This window comes from Callorhinus ursinus, unplaced genomic scaffold, assembly GCF_003265705.2.
Source record: "Callorhinus ursinus isolate GAN/ISIS: 27379988/994484 unplaced genomic scaffold, GSC_fseal_2.0 scaffold59, whole genome shotgun sequence".
In the NCBI taxonomy this organism is placed as follows: Eukaryota; Metazoa; Chordata; class Mammalia; order Carnivora; family Otariidae; genus Callorhinus; species Callorhinus ursinus.
Window position 1 is genome coordinate 941,322 of NW_027397121.1, and position 18,729 is coordinate 960,050.

Consider the following 18,729-nt stretch of genomic DNA (forward strand, 5'->3'; position numbering starts at 1 on the left):
GCAGAGCATAGGGCAGAGAGAGGTAGAAAAGGATCCCCCAGGTAAAAGTTGGGTAAATAGAGAACAAACAGCCCAGAATTCCACCAATCCAGATATCAAAGGGCATCCCTTTCCTGCAGTGGGGACAGGAAATACATTTAAAAAAAAAATAGTAAGTCCTAGGAAGAATTCACACTTATTAATTATCCATCGCTGTGTAACAAGTCTACCCCACTAGAAACTAGCTTAAAACATGTATCTATTATCTCACACAGTTTTGAGACTCAGGATCTGGCAGTGGCCATCTGGCTTGGGTAACACATGAAATTGCAGTCATTTGAAGCTTCCCCTGGAATCGGAGGACCTGCCTTCAGGATGGCTCCCTCACAAGGCTATTGGCTGGAGGCCTTAGTTTCTCACGTCTTTCAGCAGGTCACATCTGTTTCTGGTCATGTTGGCCTCTCCAAAGAGCTGCTCAGAACATGGCAACTGTCTTCTCACAGAGTGAGTGAATTAAGAGAGAAAGCAAGGAGGGAACCACACTATCTTTGATTAACTACCCTCAGAAACTTCACACCATCACTTTGCCACATTCCATTTGTTAGAACTCTAAGTTCAGCCCCCAGGTAAGCAGTGGGAAACGAGGTCCATCTTTTGAAGTACGGAGTATTTAAGCTGTGCGCTCGGTCGAAGAGGACAATCTTCCCCGATAGCGGAGGACCGTTCTTCGGTCAAGGGTATCCGAGTAGCTGTGCTCCACTGCTAGAACCTCCAAACAAGCTCTCAAGAATTTATGGGCCTATTTAAAGCAACATACACTCAGAAGGAGGTTAGGAGGAGAAATCGTTCGGGGTGATTTCAGAATAGGGCTGAAGGACCAGTCCACAAAAGATCTGGGAAGATGTCAGAAAGCTCTTGATGCCCTTCCAGGCTTCCTCTTCCCCACATACCAGGGCTTCAGGGCTCCCTGGGAGTTGGGGCCTGTCAGGACCCATCATTCTGGGCAATCTCTCTGCCTTCTCAATCTTCCCAACTCATTGTTATACCTACCCCATTTCCTTTATTGCTCTTGGCTACCCATTCTTAGAAATTAGTTAAACTAATTTGAGGTATTCACAGCTTATAATGGACCCACAAATCCCTTACAGGGGTTACCTAATTCTAATAAATGTTCCCCTGGAGACTTAATAAACCCAAAGGAATCAATCTCTATAATCTATTTCATGTGGGGAAGGGATGATTTCAGTGACACTAGTAAGACACTCCTGGCTCCCAAACAATACTATAACAGAGCACTTGCTTACACATTATATGACTTAATTGTCCCAACAAAAATGAAGACAAGTTTATGACTACTAAGTGACAAGGAACCTAAACCAGTAGAGAGAAAGTGACCAAATGGCAGAGGTTAAACATGAAGTGTGGGGTTGGTTCTCAGCGTGGGGCTCCTTCACTGAACCTGATCTGTTAGGGAGGACCCCTGAAGCCATCATCCCACCACTATCCCCTTAGCAAAATAGGTAGCCCACTCCAGGAATCCAGGGAAATAAGGGAGTTGGCATGAATTTATTTTATTTTCAATGGTTTGGGGAAGACCAAAGCTCTGTGTAGACACAGAGCAATTATAAAGCACTCTAGGATGCCTCTGCGTCTGCAAAAGATTAGGGAATATATATTAAGGTGGCAATTCTCAAACTTTTTGCGAGGAACTACCCGTACTCTTAAAAAGTATCAAAGACCCCAAATAATTTTTGCTTTTGTGTGTTATATTTACTTGATATCTATTTGGTATATCAATTTAATTTATATTTACCATATTAGAAATTAAAACAGAAAAATCTTAAATATTTAGTCATTTAAAAGTAACAAAGTCAGTAAATCATATTATATGTTAGCATAACACTTTTAATGAAATAACCATTTTCAAAAAAAATAGGGAAAAAAAGTGGTCTTGTGTTACATTTTTGTAAATCTCTTTAATGTTGGGCTTAGCAAAAGGCAGCTGGATTCACCTATCTGCTTTTGCCTTCAATCTGATATGAAATCGCAATCAGATAAGCAGTAGAAAATTCCTCTGTATAGTCATTATAACATGAGTGGTAAAGGCAGATAATATCTTAGTAGTATTATGAAAATAGTTGACCTCGGTAACCCATATTTTGAGAACCACTGAATTAAAGAGGTATTACAGATTCTTCTCCTAATTTTGTTGATGGCAGACTCTAAACAAGACAGTTGTGGAGTCAGCACTTCATGGCTTTGGGACTATGGCTGGCATGTGTAGACACATAAGGCCACCATAACTGTTTCCAATATGCAATGGAAGTGACAGGGATGAAAAAAAGGAAAAGTTGTCTTGGGAATGGAAAAGCCTGGATGATACATTACAGAAGGAGATTTTGTTCCTTGGCAAGATTTTTACTGTTCTGCCAATACACATTTCTCTGTGGGAGGGCTAAACTTCTTTTCCCTTTGAAATTAGATGTGGTCACATGACTTGCTTGAAGCTGTGTGATGTGTGGCATTTCCAGGAAGAAGTTCTAAGAGTAGTTTGTTCTTTATCACACTCTTTCTCTCTTGGTAATCGCCAGTTTTCTATGTGAATATTAGCTGCCTCATCAGCCTAGAGCCAAGGATGAGGACAACACTGATGAGACACAATTTCCAGCTAACCCTTGCTGGACATGTAGCACAAATGAGAAACATTTGTGGTTTTCAGCCATTGAGATGTCGGGATTGTTTGTTATAACTGCACAATCTAACCCATCCTGACTGATAAAAGACACTTCACTTGAAAGGCAAGCCAAAGATGTGGAATGTACCATTTAATGTTCATTTATTGAGCATTTTCTGTGCATTAAACACCATCCCAGGTACTATGATTACAGATGATTTAAATTTGGCACCCGCCCTCAAAGGGCTTATAGTGCAGAAGGCATAGAAATAAACTATGTCACTCTGTTGTAATTACTACTGTTAACAAAGGTGAATCTAGGGTACTGTGGAAGGGACAAGTCCTGGAATCCTGTATCAATCATGGAACCAGCAAGAAACACACAGCATATTTAGCTGGAATATTTGTGTGTTTATTTGTTTGTTTGTTTAATTTATGAGAGAGAGAGAGAGAATCTGAAGCAGACTCCATGCTGAGCACAGAGCCCAACACAGGGCTCAGTCCCAAACTGTGAGATCATGACCTGAGCTGAAATCAAGAGTTGGTCGCTTAACCAACTGAGCCTCCCAGGTGCTCCCTTAGCTGGAATTTTTGAAGGGATGTTTTACTAAAGAGAGCATTCTTTAGGTGTGGGCAGGGTTAAAGTGGCCCACAGGGATGTTGAGCATCCATGGCCATCAACAACAAAGTCAACCCTCCCCCCACCAAGCCTGAAGGAACAAGGGTTAGAAATAGTGTTATTGGGTCTGGTGAGAGCTGGACTCATGGCAGAGGGGTTGTATAATACCAGCTAGAAACACAGCAAAACAGGCAGGGAGCAGGAGAAATAAACACTTGACCTCTCTCCTTCTGCGTTCCAATCTCCTGTTGTACTTCCTACTGGCCAGATCCATCTGGAAAGCAGAGACAAGGGTGCCTGGGTGATACTGTCAAAGCAGTAGGTAGAGGACAGTCTCCTAATAGTCAGAGCAGGGTGGGAGAAGGTCCGGGAGTGGGGCTAGGGAAGCAAATGGAGAATATCCGGACAAGGCCCCCCAAAAAGAAATTATTGGAATCCTTGAAACAATATTTTCTCAAACATTTTATTTCATTGATTAAATAAAGTATCTAAATTTGCAAAGAATGTCTATAGCTACTGATGGGATAGGGGAGAGATTTGAGTGAATATAGAGGGCTGGATACTTAATACTCCTATTACTACAGAGAAACAATGGACATATGGTCAGAAATCCCATCATGGATTTTTTTTTTAATAAAAACTTAAATTTTCTGTGAACCTTAAAGTGCTCTTAAAAAAGAATAAACAGAAAGTAACAGATTTTACATAGACTTTCTTCTCCCATACATGCACAGCCTTCTCCACTATCAACATCCCCAGCAGAGTGGTATATTTGTTACAACTGATGAACCTACACTGACATAAAATCACCCAAAGTCTATAGTTTACAACAGGGTTCATTCTTGGTGTTGTACATCCTATGGGTTTGGGCAAATGTATAATGCCATGTATCCATCATTATAACACCATACAGAGCAGTTTCACTGACCTAAACATCTACACTCTGCCTTTTCATCGTTCCCTTTCCCAACCCCTGACTCACTGATCTCTTTACTGTCTCCATAATTTTGTCTTTTCCAGAAAGTCATGTAGTTGGAATCACATAGTATGTAGCCTTTTCAGATTGGCTTTCTTCACTTTATAATACTCATTCAAGTTTCTTCCATGTCTTTTCAGGGCTCAATAATTCATTTCTTTTTAGCGCTGAATAATATTCCATTCTCTGGATGTACCACAGTTTATTTATCCCTTCATCTCCTGAGGACATCTTGGTTGCTTCCAAGTTTTGTCCTGGATCTCTTTGCAGGGGCTAGGGGATGAAAGATGGGTGAGAAGGGAATGGGTAGGGAGATAGGAAAGAAGTATCCTCCAGCCAGACAGAGAATGGATCACTAGAGGTAAGTTGTAAGGTGGATGTTGTGTCTGTGTCTTATTTTTCAAACATAGCCTTAAAAGTCATGCAGCATCACTTCTACCATATTCTATTGGTTATAAGACCGTTAAAAACACACCCAGATGCAAGCGGAGAATTAATTCCACTTCCTAACAGGGAAAGCAACGTTCTAGAACAATACTGTACAACACAGTGACCATTAGCCACACATGGCTATTCACAATTAAATTAATTAAAACTAAAATTAGAAATTCATTTCTTCAGTCACACTAGCCACATTTCAAGTGCTCAATAGCCACACGAGGACTTAAAATGTTTCCATCATTACAGAAGGTTCTATTGGACAGCACTGCTCTAGAAGAACAAGTGAGACAGGAAATATTGTAGCTATCTTTCAAAGCTACAATCTGCCACTCGCACTGAGACAAACCAAATTGCATTAGGGAAGACAAACTAAAATGGTGCAATGACTCACATGATGTTCTACACAAGGGTTGGCAATAACTGCTGCTGTTTACCTTGAAGAGGAGAGAACTTGTGTTAAGTCTCTCAGATGAAAGAGAGTGTAGATGCATAGTCCCAGGGGCTAAAAATTCGGCTAGGAAGATATCTCAGAAAGGTGATTTCCAGACATGTTTTCCATCTATAAAGATCACGGATCTCTTTAAGCATGTGATAAAAGTCACTTCTCCCCAGAAAAATATGCATATATACAATATGATACACTGAAGTTCAGAGTTCCCTCCCAAATTTGTCCATGGACTCTCCAGATCAGAGCCATATTCCAGGCTGTGAGCTTCTGGAGGTGTTTCCTTAGCCGTAGTCATGAGTAGTGTGTGTGGCCTGGATGACATTCATCACTGTGTATTAACAGAAAAAGGCACATTTCTGCTCAATACAAGTAAGAATTTTAATAGGCAAAGAGGCATTTAAGGGAAATAGGCAATGTCAGGAGATCAGAAAGTTTCCAACACTAGAAGTATCCATGTAGATTGCTGCCAATAATGTAGAGAAGATTTCAGTTTACAAGCTAAACTGAATAAGCTGTGAGGTCTTGCACAGTGCTGGCGTTCCAAGGTTCTAATAAAAGTGACAAGGCCCGGGGCGCCTGGTGGCTCAGTTGTTAAGCATCTGCCTTCGGCTCAGGTCATGATCCCAGTTGGGCTCCCTTCTCCACGGGAAGCCTGCTTCTCCCTCTGCCCCTCCCCCTGCTTGTGTTCCCTCTCTTGCTGTCTCTCTCTCTGTGTCAAATAAATAAATAAAATCTTTTTTAAAAAAAAGTGACAAGACCCAAGTGCAGGAACAGTCACCCACAATTTGGAGGAAGAAAGCAGAATCTAGAAAGGTTTCATGCAACTGGTAGCATTTCAGACGGGCTCAAAGAGTAGGGATACTGGGTAAGGGCACAAGATCATCTTTAGGGGCTTACTTAAAAGGTTTTATACCCTTCAGTTTAATTACCTATAGTGATCTGGTTTCTGGCCAACTGGTAAATACTTCTCTCCCTATCCTACCACCTATCTTTATTCACCTGTTTTCTGTCCCTGACCCCCTCCCCCAGCCCTAAGAAGAATCCACAGTGAAACACTTGTTTGGATCATCCAGGTGGTTTCTACATGCAATGACAAATATCCTTATAAGAAGGAGGCAGACGGAGATTTAAGATAGAAGAGAAACAGGCCATGGGATGGAAGCAGAATCACAGAGAGGATGCTATGTGGCTTTTTTTTTTTTTTAAGGTTTTATTAATTTATTTGTTAGAGAGAGCACGCACAAGCAGGGGTAGTGGCAGGCAGAGGGAGAAGCAGTCTCCCTGCTGAGCAAGGAGCCCTAATGGGGACTCTATCCCAGGACCCTGGGATCATGACTTGAGCCGAAGGCAGACGCTTAACCAACTGAGCCACCCAGGCGTCCCAATGCTGCTGGTTTGAAGATAAAGAAAGGGACCATGAGCCAAGGAATGCAGCTCTACGTGCTGGAAAACACAAAGGAAGAAAATTCTCCCTTAGAGCTTCCAGAGGGAGTGAGTCTGACATCTAGAATTGTAAGAGAATAAATTTTGCTTTAAACCACCAAGCATATGGCAATTTGTTAAACAGTTAAAAAATTAATAAAACTGGGGACAGAGCTGATTAAGAACCAACACATATCTCATTGTGGTTTTGATATGTATTTCCCTGATGCCAAGTGATGTTGAGCATTTTTTCATTGGTCTGTTGACCATTTGTAGGTCTTCTTTGGAGAAATGTCTGCTTATGTCTTCTGCCCATTTCTTGACTGGGTTATTTGTTTTTTTGGGTGTTGACTTTGATAAGTTCTTTATAGATTTTGGATACTAACCCCTTATCTGATAAGACATTTGCAAATATCTTCTCCCATTCTGTATGGCTAAAATTAACAAGTCAGGAAACAACAAATGTTGGCAAGGATGCAGAGAAAGGGGAACCCTCTTACACTGCTGGTGGGAATGCAAGCTGGTACAGCCACTCTGGAAAACAGTATGGTGATTCATCAAAAAGTTAAAAAGACAGCTACCCCACAACCCAGCATTTGCGCTACCAGGTATTTACCCAAAAGGTACAAACATAGTGATCCGAAGGGGCACCTGCACCCGAACATTTATAGCTGCAATGTCCACAATAACCAAACTATGGAAAGAGCCCAGCTGTGTATTGACAGATGAATGGATAAAGAAGATATGGTGTTATACACACACACACACACACACGCACACACTAGAATATTACTCAGCCAACAAAACAATGAAATCTTACATTTGCAATGATTTGGATGGAATTAGAAGGTATTATGTTAAGTGAAATAAGTCACTCAGAGAAAGACAATTATCATGTGATTTCACTTATATGTGGAATTTAAGAAACAAAACAGAGGATCATAGGGGGAGGGAGGGAAAAATAAAATAAGATGAAATCAGAGAGGGAGACAAGCCATAACTGACTCTTAACTACAGGTAACAAACTGCGGGTTGCTGGAGGGGAGGGGGTGGGGGATGGGGTACCTGGGTGATGGACATTAAGGAGGGCAGGTGATGGAATGAGCACTGGGTGTTATCTGCAAGTGATGAATCACTGAACTCTACCTCTGAAACTAATAATACACTATATGTTAATTAATTGAATTAAAATAAAATAAAAAAGAACCAACACATAGACTCAGAATCTCTGCTTCCTCCAAATTCCAAAGACTTGCTCCTAGATCAAGTTCATTATGTCAGATGGCTTCTTCCCTGAGGTTGAATCTGCTCCTGGAAGCTCTTCAGGCATCATCCTCACCCCCACACCCAGGTCCCCTGACAAATCCACACATCAAATTTAGCAGTGGACAGAGCTTGAACAGTCCTCAGTGGGCCTCAGGCCCTTTGCAAATACTCTTTTGTCAGGTGTCTTCCACCAGTTTCAGACATACCCAGACACATCCTTAGCCCTGCAATGTATTGTCTGAACTCTGAATAACATAAGAAACTCACCCTGAGTCTGAGGCTAGAATTATCCCTTATCCCAGCTTTTTTGACACTCTCTGCACTTCTGCAAATCAGTGACAGTTATGCTTTCCTCTCCATTAAACTGTCAATTCTTCCAGACCAGGAGACCAAGACCCCCATTTTCTAATATACATTTGGCATCCAGAATGTTCTAGTCAATGTTTAATTCTTGTAATTCCATGGCCATTGGGGTTTTGGATACACCAGATAGGCTAGTTTGAACATCATCATTCTTAGTACCATAAGTTCATTGTTGAGTGTGTTACCATCTAAAATCTTAGAGGCCTGTAACTCTTTGTTTTTTGAAGGGGAGAAAGAGATTCCCCCCACCCCCTCTCCATTCCTGATACACACTGAATCTTGAATTTAAGAATGAGATTGTCCTAGATTTAAACTCCAGTTTTGCCCCCTATCAACTGTATGCCTTCGAGAAAATTAATCTCTCTAAGACTCCATTTCCTCAGTTGCAAAATTCACATTCTATTAATTGCAAGTATTGAACATTGCCTGCCATGGTGCTTGGCACACGTAGGAAGTGTTCCAAAAATGATATCCACTTATTCTATGACTTCTTCCCATATACTCCTTTTTTTCTTTAAGCAGAGAGGGTAAGTGTGTTAATGTCCTTTTGGGGCACAATTGGAAAAGTGTATCTGTAAAGAGGGAGCTGACCCACCTTCAACCAGGGCCTAGACTACCTCCAAGGGAGTGAGAGAAGTCATAAACATACATCTTGTTTTTATATAAAATATTGCTATTTTGTTCATCATGGATTTTTTTTTGCATTGGTTCTGACTTTTAAAAATACTACATTAAGTATTATTTATCTTGATAACCTATTTTTTTGGCACCCATTTCAATTTTGTGCCCAAGGCAATGCTTCATTCACCCGGCTCTAATCCTGCTCTGCCTACAGCACTTTGTGCTAGTCACACCACGCTCTAGGTCCTGGACTAAGGCAGGCAGAGAAGCCTGTCGAAAAGACCCAGAATCTTCAGCGGACTTTGAACTAGTGCTCCCCAAGCCCTAGAAGGCATACTGGATCCGAAGGAGCAGAAGGAGCGGACTACAACTTCCAGAAGGCCGCGCGGCGCGGCGCCCTCGCCAGATTGGCTGCGCGTGCCCCGCCCCCGCCCCCGCCCCGCCACAACCGCGAGGTCCCGGGGCGGCGAGCCCAGGGCCCCGCGCTTCCGAAGCCGGCTACCGAGTGGAGTCTCGCCCGGCCAGCAGGCTTCATGGCGGTGAGGCCGGTGTCCCGGATGCTGCAGCGGGTGCTGAGGTCCAGCGTCCGGAGCTGCAGCTCTGGGGCTCCAGTGACGCAGCACCACCCCGGGGAGCCCTCCCAAACTGCTGCGGAGGTGAGCCCGCCCACATCCACACCTTCCCCGGGAAGGGGCTGCAGGCCAGCTGTCCCTGACGCCGAGAAGGACCCAGGCCGGGCTGCGAGGGCCGCCTCTGGAAGGGATCCCTCAAGGGCTTCCTTGGGGGTGGGGAAAGGAGTGGAGGGATACTCTGTAAGCTGCCCAGTCTTACCTGATACCCCAAGGGACGGGCGCTTCTTGGGGTGCTGCTTAACCACCTCCCTGCCCACCCAGCCATGCAACCCCCTTCCAGGTCTGAGTGACCGCCAGACATGGGGAAGCAGGCAGGTAGGACTCTGGGTCCAGTGAATTGTTAATTGTACCCTTCTCAGCCTTGCGGCACCCACCCTGTTACTTGAACATTGAAAGGTTGTCAGCGTGTGACCGGGTGTTCTTGTGACACCCTGCTTCATAGTGTGACACCGGTTAAAAATGTCACCTTGGTGCCACCGTAGTCACTGGTCACGTCTGTAGTTACAGGGCTCTGTGACTTGCCCTTCACTCTTTCAGTTTCATCTTCATGTCCTTAGGAGGGCTCAGCCTCATTCTTGAGCAGAAGGGAGCAGGATCCCTGTCCAGATTAGGAATCCCAGTTTTCCTTAAGGTTTGGGATAGGCCCCTTCAGTCCTTGACAATGCCCCACAGAGTGATTTATGTCATAACAAGTTTTAAGTTTAGTGTTCTTTTGCCCATGTGGTCAGGGAATAATTTTGGGAGAAGCATCTCTTTTTCATTTGGTAAAACCTTTTTTCCAGACCCACCCGGTCATTCTTTTCCCATTTCTTAGCACAAGACCTCACGCCCTGGAAATCATCAGATCTCTTCCCCACCCCCACCGCCACTATTGCTCAACGAGGGGGAGGGCCTTGGCTTAACTTGCTTTCCCTGAGTCTGATCTCCCCTGGATCTTCAGTAATCAGGCCTCATTGCTGGGAAGTAAAGGTTCTCAGTTTCCTTGAACTGCGAACTTCATTGAGGGGAAAAGTAGGAACACAGAATTGCTGAGAGAGCCTTAAAGAATTCAGGAAAAGGGAAGTTTTTTCTTCTCCTGCCCCTAACTTCCTTTGTGCTCTTCAGGAAGGGATCTGGGCCAAGTGACAGATCTCTCTTTCTCTCTCTTTTTTAAAGATTTTATTTATTTGTCAGAGAGAGAGAGCACAAGCAGGGGGAGCGTCAGGCAGAAGGAGAAGCAGGCTCCCTGCTGAGCAAGGAGCCCGATGCGGGACTCGACCCCAGGACCCTGAGATCATGACCTGAGCTAAAGGCAGCCGCTTAAGCGACTGAGCCACCCAGGCGTTCCCATACTTAGTCTCACAGTAAACCACGTGAGGTCAAGAGTTGGTATTTTCAGGTGATGGGGCTCACCAAAGTTAACTTTCCTGGAGTCACAGAGCTGAAAATAAGGGAGCAGGAGGATCTCAAACTCTAGCCCCTGTGCTCCCGCTTCTTCCTTACAGGGAGAGTAGAATGAGAGGCTATCCCTCCCTTTCCTTTACCCTGTAAGGGGAGGTGTAACTAGCAGGTAAGAACATAGAGTCTGGAGCAGAATGCTGGCATGGGAAGCCCAGGCCCACCCCTGAGTAGGTATGTGAACTTCAGCAAGTCCCTTCACCTCCCAGGGACTCAGTCTTCTCATCTATAAAATGGGAATAAGTGTCTACTTCATAGAGTGGTTCTAGAGATTGAGTTAGTATATGTTGATATATGTACTTAGATCAAGCTTGACCCACGTAGGTGCTGTGTTATGTACATGTTTGTTGTAGTTATTGTCAGCCTCACCACAATTGACACATGCTGTGCCCCGCTAGTCCCCTCCCACTGGACACTCAGGATAGCCATTCTGTCAGCTCTTTGGTCCTAGACCTCCTATGCTGGACATTCCCTGCCAGGGTTATCCTCAGCAGGCAGTTTGCTCCTCGAGTGTTGGGTGCTTCCCCACCTTTCTAGGTATTTCTGCACGGTGCTGAACATGGTGCTCTGCAGGCAGTGGAGTCAGCAGATAGTTTTGGCTGTTTGAAACTCAAACGAGTGAGGGGGCCACGTGGAATGGTAGAGCACTGGACAGGGAGCCCCAGGTTTTCACTTTCACTCTGTCTCCAATTTCACTTGGCTCCTAGGACTGTCACTTTCCCTCTTTCCAGCCAGAGGGTTGGCCCAGCCCATCTTTACGCCGTGGGGGAGGGCACAGAATGTCTTTAAGAAAATCTCCTGAGGTGAGGCAGGTCTGGGGATCTCTATGGTCAGCCTATTACCGAACTTGCCAGTTGGCAAGAGCAGGAGTGGGGCATTGGGAATCCCTGTCCCCGCCTCTCTTCCCGCAGGGCACCTTTCCCTCCACCCTGGGAAGTGCTTGCAGAGACAGAGGGAAAAGCCACTGTTATCTGTTCCTGTGTCAGGGTGTGGGTGTGGGAGAGACATGAGGTGTGAAATGGGAGCTGGCTGTGAGGACAGTGGAAAGTGGGCCTTGGGCTTGGTCAGAGGACAGGTTGAGCGGCTTCTACAGGTGGAAAGGGGAGGTGGTAGGGTGTGGGTTAAGTGGGGAGGTGGGTAGGGGAGACACAGCTACCTGCTGTCCTGATTGGGGTGGTCCACATAACCTCTGCAGGGCTTACCCCAGCACAGAAGCATGACACCCCTCTTCCTTCTTCCCAGGCTCCATGCAGGCTTTGCTGGGACCGCAGGGGGCTAGCCTCAGGTCCTGGGCCTGCTGCCTTGGGGCAGAGGCAGGGGAGAGGGTGACTTTTTGCAGGGCAGAGGCACCCAGTATCGAGAGGGTCACAATGAACAAATGTTGGAGAGGGGGTGTTATGCAGGAAGGAAGTGGATGTAGGAGAAGGTAGGAGGGGACAGTAGGCCTGGCCTGGGACAGTGACACACGAAGGGAAAGAACAACTTGCCGGGCGGTATCTTGAGTTCCAGTCTTTCCTTCAGAATCTTTTCTTCGGTGAAGTGTGACTGTTCATGCCGGGAGCCGTAGGTGTAAAGACCCCACACTTAGGGGGGGATCCAGACTGGGGGCTAGGCGCCTTGCTGGTCTTCTTGTTTAACGTAGATTAATTTTGAGTCACCCCTGGTATACGTCCTCCCAAATAGCAAGGATCCCAAATCAGAGCCACTGATATCTGAGTTTGGAATGTGTTCTTTTTCTCCTGAGTAACCCTATTTATTATACTCTAGAGCTATTTGGGGGCTGGCCTTTGTCATTCAAACCAAATGCCCAGAGTTGGCGACTATGTGGAGGGCGGCATCCCTCCCTTAACTAAGTCCTTTGTGTCCTTTGCACCACCCTTCCCCACCCCCACCCCGTGGCCCAGTCCGCACTGGGCAGGTAGACAAGATACACCTGGTAGCAGATGGTAGGCCGCCTCGTGCCTGGTCATCCATGGTCCTGGAGGAGCTCCAACTCCACTTTCCCTGCTTTGGGGGGTGTGGCAGCAGGTCGAAACCCCAGCCTTGGCCCATCTGCCATGAAGCACAGTTGGGCCTTGCAGGACTGACTAGGGGAGCTGGCAAGAGCGGGAAAACTGGTCACAGCACACAAACTAGAACTCCTCCATGAATCTGTGTTTAATAAACCAATATATGTAAGTAGGAATTCTATTAAAACAGCAGCGATCACTTATTGAATACCTGCTGTGTCCTAGGAACTCCTCCAACTGAGTCAGGGAGAATTATTTTCCACCTTTTATGGATGAGGAAACTAAGGCTTCAAGAATTTGGGTGATTTGCTCTACAGCTAGTTAGTAGTAAAGCCGGGCTTGCAGTTAGGTTTACCAACTCCCGGAGTCTGTGCTCTGAACCACAACAACTAGCCCTGGATTAAAATAGCTCCTGATGCTGGTATCTCTGGGCCAGTGGTCCTCAGCCAAGCTGCAGAGTGAAGAGCTGAGACATTGAAAACAAACAAACAAACAAAAAGCCAGGGCCCCATCTTGGAGTCCGAATCTTTGGAGTGGGGCTCTCAGGCCTCAGCACTTCTTAGAAGCACTGCTGGTGGTTTTGATGTGCAAACTGTTGAGAGCCACTCTCCTAGGCGAAGCCATTTTGACGGTAGAGACCAGTCCGGAAAAGAGTGACCCCAGTATGACTGGTTTTGCACACATTACCTTTCTCTTCCAATCAAGGACCAGTCTCTTTAGTTCATTGACACAGTGACATACCATGTAAACGGCAGGATTCCGAATCAGGGAGTGGGCTTCCCACACGGAGTGGGGGGCGGGCAGCAGCCTGGTCCAGGAGGGGCTCTGAGGCTGTGAGCTGCTTCTGACATGTCCCAGGCCTTCGTGGGTGAGAGGCATCACTGTCCACCCTACACGGTCATGCCCTCTGGGTCCAGGGCTCCTCTGACTGCTGCTATTTTTTCCTCCAGGGGGTTTTTTTAAAGGAAAGGGAAAGATGGAAGAATGAAAGTGGGACATGCAGTGGTGGAGGAGAGAGGAGGCAGGGATGAGGCTTGTTAACATCACAGTGATGAGCTTACAAGGCTGGCCAGGTGAGAGACTGTGTGCGTGTGTGTGGTTCTGCCGGTACAGAGTCTGGACGAATCTGGATAAAGTCACTCTAAGTCTCAGAAGTGAAATCCAGCCTGCCCCACCCTGCCCCCCCCAACCAGGGCCACAACAGAGCGGCTGATTATGTTCTTCTTTGCCGGTTACTCCGCTTGCTCCCTGATTTCTGCTGAGTCATGCTCCTTGGTCCTCTCACTTGCTCCCATTTGGTGCACTTTGACTCCTCCCTCACCCGGCCAACAACCCGCAATATGTTAAGAATAGGGTGAGGGCGGCTGGTGAGGGCCTGGGGTCCGAGGTGACTGACAGATTCCTAAGTTGCAAAGAGCTGTTGATGAAGGATTGGGTGCAGCTCTGCTGGAAATTCAGACTTCCAGGTATCTGATCTCTTGGACTGTGGTGGCCAGTGGGGCTCTTGACTCTGTCGTGTTCCCTTCCCCCCCCCCCAGGGCTACAGGTGGAAAGGCAGTGGGGTGAGTAGGGAGGTAGGAAGCACTGTTAGGATTGTAGCAGACAGCAGTTCAGAGAAGTGACCGCTGCTTGCTTGTCGTGGGACTGTAAGCAGGGCTTCTTGGAGGATGGGGGGACACTGGTGTTGGGGTGAGCAGAGTGAGGTCACTTTTATGCACCCAGGAAAATCCTGGAAGCACCCCCACATACGTTCACCCCTATCCCTTCTGTCTCCTGAGTCAGTGGCCCTTGACCCTGGCTGTACTTTAGAATCACCTAGACAGACTAAAAACGTGTGTGCTCAGATATCCAAATTCAGTTGCTCTCTAGTGGAAGTTTTTTCTTCAGCTGCCAGGTGGTTCTGACATGCAGCCGGGGCTGAGGAAGTCATTGAAGGAAATGTTCCTGCTGGGTGCAGGCAGTTACCCCGAGCCTCCGGGGGGCCTGAAGCCTTCTGCTCTCTTAGGTTACAAGATCATGATAATCCTAGGTGTTTACTTGCCAGTTTCCTGACCCCCTTCCCTTGGCTTACCCGAGTGCTTAGCTGTGTTCTTATTTTACAACGGGGTAAATGGGTCTGGAGAAGTCACAGAGCTTTCTCAGGATGTCAGGTCACACCTGGCCCAGAAATCAGTCCAGAGCCCTGTCCAGAGACCTCATGAACGACCTCATGATCGACCTCGTGATTTCTTTGTTACAAAGAAAGGACTTCTCCCCCACCTTGTGCACCACCCCATGTACCTTCTTGGATTCTCCCTTTGCAATAAGAATTTAGACTTTGGACTCAGAAGACCTGGATTTGAATCCTGGTTCTGCCAGTGGTATTCTTGAACCCCATCCAAGCTTCACTTACAGTAATCCCTTATGGGACAGGTGTGGGAATTGAACAGAGAACATTCTTTGGAAACTTGAAGATGTTTTGTAAATGTTGCTTCTATGGAGTAATTTTCTCATCAGTATCCGTTTGACTGAGGGTTGTGCGCTCAAGGCAGGAGATCAGACTAGATCAGACTTGGGGAAGCGCTGAGATTGGCTGCCTCCTTTCTCACCCCAGGAGGAGTTTGGGTGAGCCAAGCAGGGAGGCGCCAGCAATCTCCTCCCTCTGAGGCGCCAGACAGTGGGTGCTTAAAACTTCCAGCAACAGGTGGGGTGAAGGATGAAGACTGGAGTCATCTCTGCAGGGGGTTAGTGGGTGATCATCCTGGCCCCTCCCTTCTGCCTTCCTAGAGGCTGGTGGCCTCCTTCCTTCTGCAGGCCTCTCTGGTTGTGCTGTCCTTGCCCCAAAAGCCTTCTGCTTGAGGGGAGCCCTCCCGGTGAGTGTACCCTCCCCTCCCCAGCTGGGTGTCGTCCTCAGCCACTCCCGATGGCTTGTTGGGTCCTCCAGGGCAGTGCTGAGGCCCCAGGGAACCCAGCTGACAGGGGGTAGCTATGAGGAGGCACTTGTGTGACACTCACCCCCCAGAGTTAGTGAGTTGGCGTTGAATTCCTTCTGTCTCCCATTGGGAAGGGAGGGAATGGGAGGTCTGGGTTGGAGACATGGCTCACCGTGTCCCAGGCAGCCACCATCCTGCTCAGTTATCTGTTCCCTCTCTCCCCCTTTCTGGACACACTTACTTGCCATTTGGCATAGTTGCCAGGTGCCGAGTGGCACGTTCTCTCCCACTGACCCGTCCCAGAAATACTGGAGATCTTTGTTCCTCCTCTTTTGAAGGAGGGGGGTGGGTGGTAAGCTGGTGACAGGGGCTGGGGGTGGGGCAGCTGTCTCCCTATAGAGGTCCTGCTCCCTGGGGCTGAGTTGGGGCCTTTGGGGACAGGTCCTAATCTGCAGGCCTGTTTCCCAGTCTGTGAGTGAGAGGGAGACTCCCAGCCTCCCCCCAGAACTGCAGGGATGGGGGTGGGGGAGGGGATGCCCGATGGGAGCGGGGCTTATGTCCCGGAGGTGGTGGGCTCTCCACGCCCCTCTCCCCCAGCCAGGGCCCAGAGGCCCACGCCTCCTCTGCCCGGCATTTCAGGAGCTGTCCAGGCGGAGGCAGTTCCTGCGGGAGCACGCGGCCCCCTTCTCCGCCTTCCTCACCGACAGCTTCGGCCGGCAACACAGCTACCTGCGGATCTCGCTCACCGAGAAGTGCAACCTCAGATGTGAGTCCCCTTTCCTGGGCCCCTGCCCCCCTGCTGAGGCAGCTTCTGAAGCCTCTGCAACCCTCTGCATTCCTCATCCCAGCATCTCCTCCCAGCCTTCTTCCCTGCTTGCCAGGTGAGGTTGTGGGGCAAGATAAGGGTCAAGGTTGAGTTTTAGGATCCTGGGAGCTGAGCTCTACTTGGAACTAGATTTGGGAACAGAATTGCAATGGAGATTGGACCTAAATCTCAGTCTGCAGGGCTCTTCCTCCCTCCCTCCTATTTCGCATGGTTCCCAGCATTCAGGACGTGGCCAGGGGCAGGCGTGGGGGTGCTGGACGCCGCAAGCATGTGAGATACACAGCAGTGCCCGTGGCTGGCACTGCCAGCCACTAAGATGCCCCAGGCCTGTGACAGAAGTTGCTTGGGGCCAGGCTGACATACGGAGTATTCATTTCATAATCATTTACGGAGTGCTCCGGAGGTGTGGCCGCTGCTGGAGGGACTTCCAAAATTTGTCTCTCTCCCTCTCTCCTGCTTTCCATGGTTGCTTTCAATAAGAAATGTATTTACTTCATGGCCCAATAAATACATGTGTGTATGTAGTAAACGTTTAACCAAACAATACTCACTGCGTGCAGTTCTGATGTTCTTTACCTATTCTATCTTAAAAGACCAATTCTGGACCCTTCACTAATTTGACTAAATGACCCTATACTAGATCTCGACCCAGTCCTTGATAAAACTCCCACAGGAGCTAATGTGAGGGGATGGTGCCCCCGGCCCTCCAGGTCTCCCTGCATATGCCCCGTTCTGCTACCTCCCCCTGAACAAGTAGTGCCTCAGTTTTCCAACCTGTGAAATGGGACTGGTAACCTGAAATAGGCAGGATGTGAGAGCACTTGTCACTACAGACGAGGGTGACTTTTCACAGGCCTCATGACCCAAGCACACAGGGGTCACTATTTGCCACAGCAAATGGAATGAAAGGGGTGCCCAGTGCCGGAAGGAACGGGCCTAGGGCCCAGGCCTGCCAGGCAGACCCTGCCTAGCTACCCCCCACGCTGAGGGAATCAGAGTCTTGGCATCCCTCACGTCAGGCCGGGCTCTGCTCTCGGCCTGCTTCATCCTCTTTAACCTGTTCCCTCAGTCTCCCCTCTGAGGGAAGAGGCAGTGTTACCATGCCATAGATGAGAAAGGTGAGGCCCGGAGAGAGTCCGTAGTGTTTGTACCAGCTCAGATTTGGCGAGCTCGTTCCTCACCATTCAGGTGGGGATCAGGAGAGACTTCCGGCCTGGTGGGGGAGTGGGGGTCTCAAGGCACCCTGGGCCGCAGTGCTGTGGTCACAGCCTTCCTCCGCGTCCCCTCCCTTCCTCAGGTCAGTACTGCATGCCCGAGGAGGGCATCCCGCTGACCCCCAAGGCCGACCTGCTCACCACAGAGGAGATCCTGACCCTTGCACGGCTCTTTGTGAAGGAAGGTGTAGACAAGATCCGGCTTACGGGGGGAGAGCCGCTCATCCGGCCGGACGTGGTGGACATTGTGGGTAAGTTTGAAAGCTGTGGCCACTTCTCCCAACTCCTGCCGCATCCAGCTGGGCTTTGGTATTCATATCGGCAGCTGACATCTGTTCAGAACCTAATGCTCGCTTGGCCCTACCACCTTCTGAGACGGCTACTGTTGTTATCCCCATCTTGTTAGGAAATGAGGCACAATTCAGTAACTTGCTCAAGGTCGCAAAGCTGGTAAGCGCCAGAGCCCAGTGGCTTGCTGTCACATTTAGACTGAAGTCCTCACTGGGGCCTTGAGGCCCACGTGGTTTGGCTTTTGCTGGCCTCTGAGACCTTTTGCCTGCCCCTCTACCTCCGTCCCGCCCCTCCATGCACACCACCAGGCCTTTGGACTCGCTCTTCTCCTAGCCAGGAACACAGGGCACACTGCCTGCCTCGTTCGGGTCTCTACACACATGTCCTCTCCCTGGGGAGGCCTCCTTGACCACTCTCTCCAAAGTACATCCCCATGTCCACACCCCAGCCACTCTCTGTCCCAGAAGTTGGCAAGCTAGAGCCCACAGGCCTAATCTGGGCCATCAGCTGTTTCTGTATGGCCTGCAGGCTAAGAATGGTTTTTATATTGCTAAATGGGTAAAAAAAAAAAAAAAAATCAAAAGAAAATAGCATTTTGT

The 18,729-nt window shown here is 48.0% G+C and overlaps 1 protein-coding gene across 3 annotated transcripts in view; it reads left to right on the top strand.

Moving 5' to 3' along the window:
* Window positions 1-9,250: 9,250 nt before the first annotated feature.
* MOCS1 (molybdenum cofactor synthesis 1) overlaps window positions 9,251-18,729 on the top strand; it is a 37,165-nt gene continuing 27,686 nt past the window's right edge. For all 3 annotated transcript variants that reach the window (XM_025862413.2, XM_025862414.2, XM_025862415.2), the window contains exons 1-3: window positions 9,251-9,465; window positions 16,439-16,565; window positions 17,923-18,090. In XM_025862413.2, the coding sequence (XP_025718198.2) occupies window positions 9,343-9,465; window positions 16,439-16,565; window positions 17,923-18,090 (418 nt within the window). In that variant the 5' untranslated portion in view covers window positions 9,251-9,342. The remainder of the gene's footprint in view (window positions 9,466-16,438; window positions 16,566-17,922; window positions 18,091-18,729) is intronic.